General features: G+C 46.9%; 1 protein-coding gene across 1 annotated transcript; it reads left to right on the top strand.

The window, feature by feature from the left end:
• The first annotated feature begins 778 nt into the window (after positions 1–778).
• LOC135372385 (uncharacterized) lies at positions 779–1,837 on the top strand. Its single transcript, XM_064606009.1, has one exon. It carries the CDS (start codon positions 779–781, stop codon positions 1,835–1,837), a length of 1,059 nt encoding a protein of 352 aa, XP_064462079.1.
• Positions 1,838–3,033: the final 1,196 nt, after the last annotated feature.

The following is a 3,033-nucleotide window of genomic DNA, read 5'->3' as shown; positions in this document are numbered from 1 at the left end:
AGGTACTTCACTGGGATCTCCTTAGGTAAGGATGGGATGGAACATCCATCGATTCTCAATGGGGGGAGTGTATAGTCAAACCACTTCCTCACACCATTGTATCTCCAGCCAAAATACTGCGTTTTGCGGGGATTTACAGTCAAAGCCAGGTTCTTAAGATAGTCAGTTGTCTCGTTAGTCAAAGCTCTGAGCCCTTCATAACTTCCTGACATCAGTAAGAGATCATCGGCGAACGCCATGGCCGCCGCCTTCTGGCCACCCACGGACACACCCAATTCAGATCTATTGACCTTCTGTAACAACGGGTCCAAGACCGCATTGAACAGAAATGGGGATAGCGGGTCACCTTGTTTAATGCCTTGATTCACAGACACTCTTTTCCCCGCAGGGGGCACTGGCTTCGGCTGGTGTTTGGTGAGTGGCGCCACCACGGACCCCAGCCCCCAGTCCTAAGGTGTTAACCGTACCGTGCCGAGGGGATTTAAGGTGAAGGGTAGAAACCTTGAACGGTGGCAGTCGGGGACTTGGTCAAGCCCCGGCTGATGGGTTGTCAAACTCCGGGACCTTCCCGTATGTATGAGTATGAAATACGGGTGACCCTTTTGGAATACTCATTGATCAAACCTATATGGGTAAAAATTCTTCTTCTAATGAGATCGTGGCCGCAAAGCGTCCACGGACCGAAGCCGTAAGGACTGTAACAAAACAGTTCACTTCAAAATACATCGTACTTTCTTCTTCAGATACAGAGAAAGAGAAAAGCACACCACTGGGAAAGATGTCACCCTTTTTCATTGAGAAAGCGGTGGCATCACTGTCTAAGTACATTACTGAAATCAAACGCATCAGATCTGGCGACCTTCTCGTAAAATGCTGCAATGAAATAGACTGTGAACGCATTCTAAACACACATGAGATGATGGGTAAAAATATTTCAGCTTCCTTGCACAAAACACTGAACACTTGCAGGGGCGTCATCGCAGTATCAGAACTGATTGACGTGCCTGTGGAAGAAATCCTAGAAAACTTAAAGGACCAGGATGTCATTGATGTACGCAAAATCAAAATCCGTAAAAATGGGGAGTACATCACCACACGAAATATAGTACTGACTTTTGACAGGCCCACACTTCCAACAAAACTAAAAGTAGGCTACCTGTCAGCAGATGTCCGACCTTACATTCCGAACCCGTTGCGCTGTTTTCGGTGCAACAGGTTTGGACATGCTGCAGACGGGTGCCGTGGCTCCGCCTGTTGTGCACGATGTGGAAAGTCTGACCATGAGACTAAAGAATGCAAAGGGCCAGACTGCTGTGTCAACTGTTCTTCCAACCACCCATCCTACTCGAGGTCCTGTGCAAAGTGGAAATATGAAAAAGAAGTCCTGCACGTCAAGGTTACACAGAACATCAGTTACCCAGAAGCCAGAAAAAAAGTAGCTCCCATCTTTTTCGAAAAATCCTTTGCCACAGCCGTAAAACAGAAAGTAAAACTAGTAACACAGTTCACACAGACCGAGCAATCACTACTGACAGAGACAACCACAAATGAAGTCCAAGGAGGTGCACGTCCACCTCCAGTCCCCGAAACTCCAGTGGCGTCCCTAACACCGACGCCACTTCTGTCCTCACAGTCCACGGAGACCACATCCATGGACTGCGAGGACGAGACGAGCTCTGAGCGCTCCTTCGCGAGCACGAGCTCCCAAGTACTCCAAAAGAATAGAGCTAGTCTGTCGGGGAGTGGGTCACTCCCTGACATATCTGACAAGGAGCTTGCGGCTGCGCGGAAGAAACCCACAAGGCCGCGGGTCACACCTCCAACAAAAAATAGGTAATGAAAGCTTTTCAAAGCCGGCAAAACTTTCTAACACACTTACTACTACTTCTTAGTACTGCAACTATTATGCAGCACACGATCCTCCAATGGAATTGTCGTGGGTTCCTTTCTAACTTAGATGATGTGAACGATCTCTTCGAGACGTATAATGCTACATGTTTTTGTCTTCAGGAAACATATTTGAACAACCAAACACACAATCCACTGCGTAGACACAACATATTTCGAAGAGATCGAAGTGACGCCACCCGAGCATCTGGTGGTGTAGCGATCATCACACGACGATCTCTCCCAACAAAAGCAATTCACCTAGTTACAAACATGGAAGCTGTAGCTGTGCAGGTGTGTTTAGACAGGATCGTCACCATCTGCTCGGTATACTTGCCGCCATCAGACACTATTACACAGAAAGAATTAGAAGATTTATGCAGCCAACTTCCAAGCCCTTTTATAGTTCTAGGTGACTTTAATGCTCATAATCCACTTTGGGGCAGTACAAGAACTGACACTCGAGGGAAAATGTTAGAGAAATTTTTATTATCAACATCCATCTGTCTTTTAAACACAGGGGCACCTACATACATACATTCTTCAAGTCAGACTCTCTCAGCCTTAGACCTGTCTTTTTGCAGTCCATCCTTGTTTCAGGAGATAGAATGGACTGTAAAACAAAACCCACTTGGAAGTGACCACTTCCCAGTGGTGTTAAAATACCTTACTCTAGTCGACACTCTGACGACACGCCCTCCCAGGTGGAAATTTGAAATAGCCGACTGGAATCAGTTTTCTGAAAAATGTGACCTCTCTCTGATTCCTATTGATACGGTGACGATCGAGGAAGCTAGCAATCTTATTAGTAACATCATCCTCGATGCAGCAACGCAATTCATTCCCCAGGCTTCTGGTCGTCTCCCAAAGCGACCTAAACCCTGGTGGAACAGTGAATGCGAGGAAACTCGCAAACTGCAAAATCGGGCATGGGGCACATTTCGGAGGTACCCCACATCACAAAATCTCCTACTTTTTAAAAAGGCAAGATCAAAGGCCAGGTGGACACGCAAACAAGCTAAGCGGTCCTCTTGGCACGCCTTTGTATCGTCTCTGTCTTGTAACACCCCATCCAAAGTGGTATGGGACAGACTTCGCAAAATCAGAGGAGAACACATCAGTCATTCCGTCCCTCTTTTAGAAGTT

Source organism: Ornithodoros turicata, unplaced genomic scaffold (genome assembly GCF_037126465.1).
Source record: "Ornithodoros turicata isolate Travis unplaced genomic scaffold, ASM3712646v1 Chromosome14, whole genome shotgun sequence".
Classification (NCBI taxonomy): domain Eukaryota; kingdom Metazoa; phylum Arthropoda; class Arachnida; order Ixodida; family Argasidae; genus Ornithodoros; species Ornithodoros turicata.
This window is presented reverse-complemented; position numbering and strand designations above follow the sequence as displayed.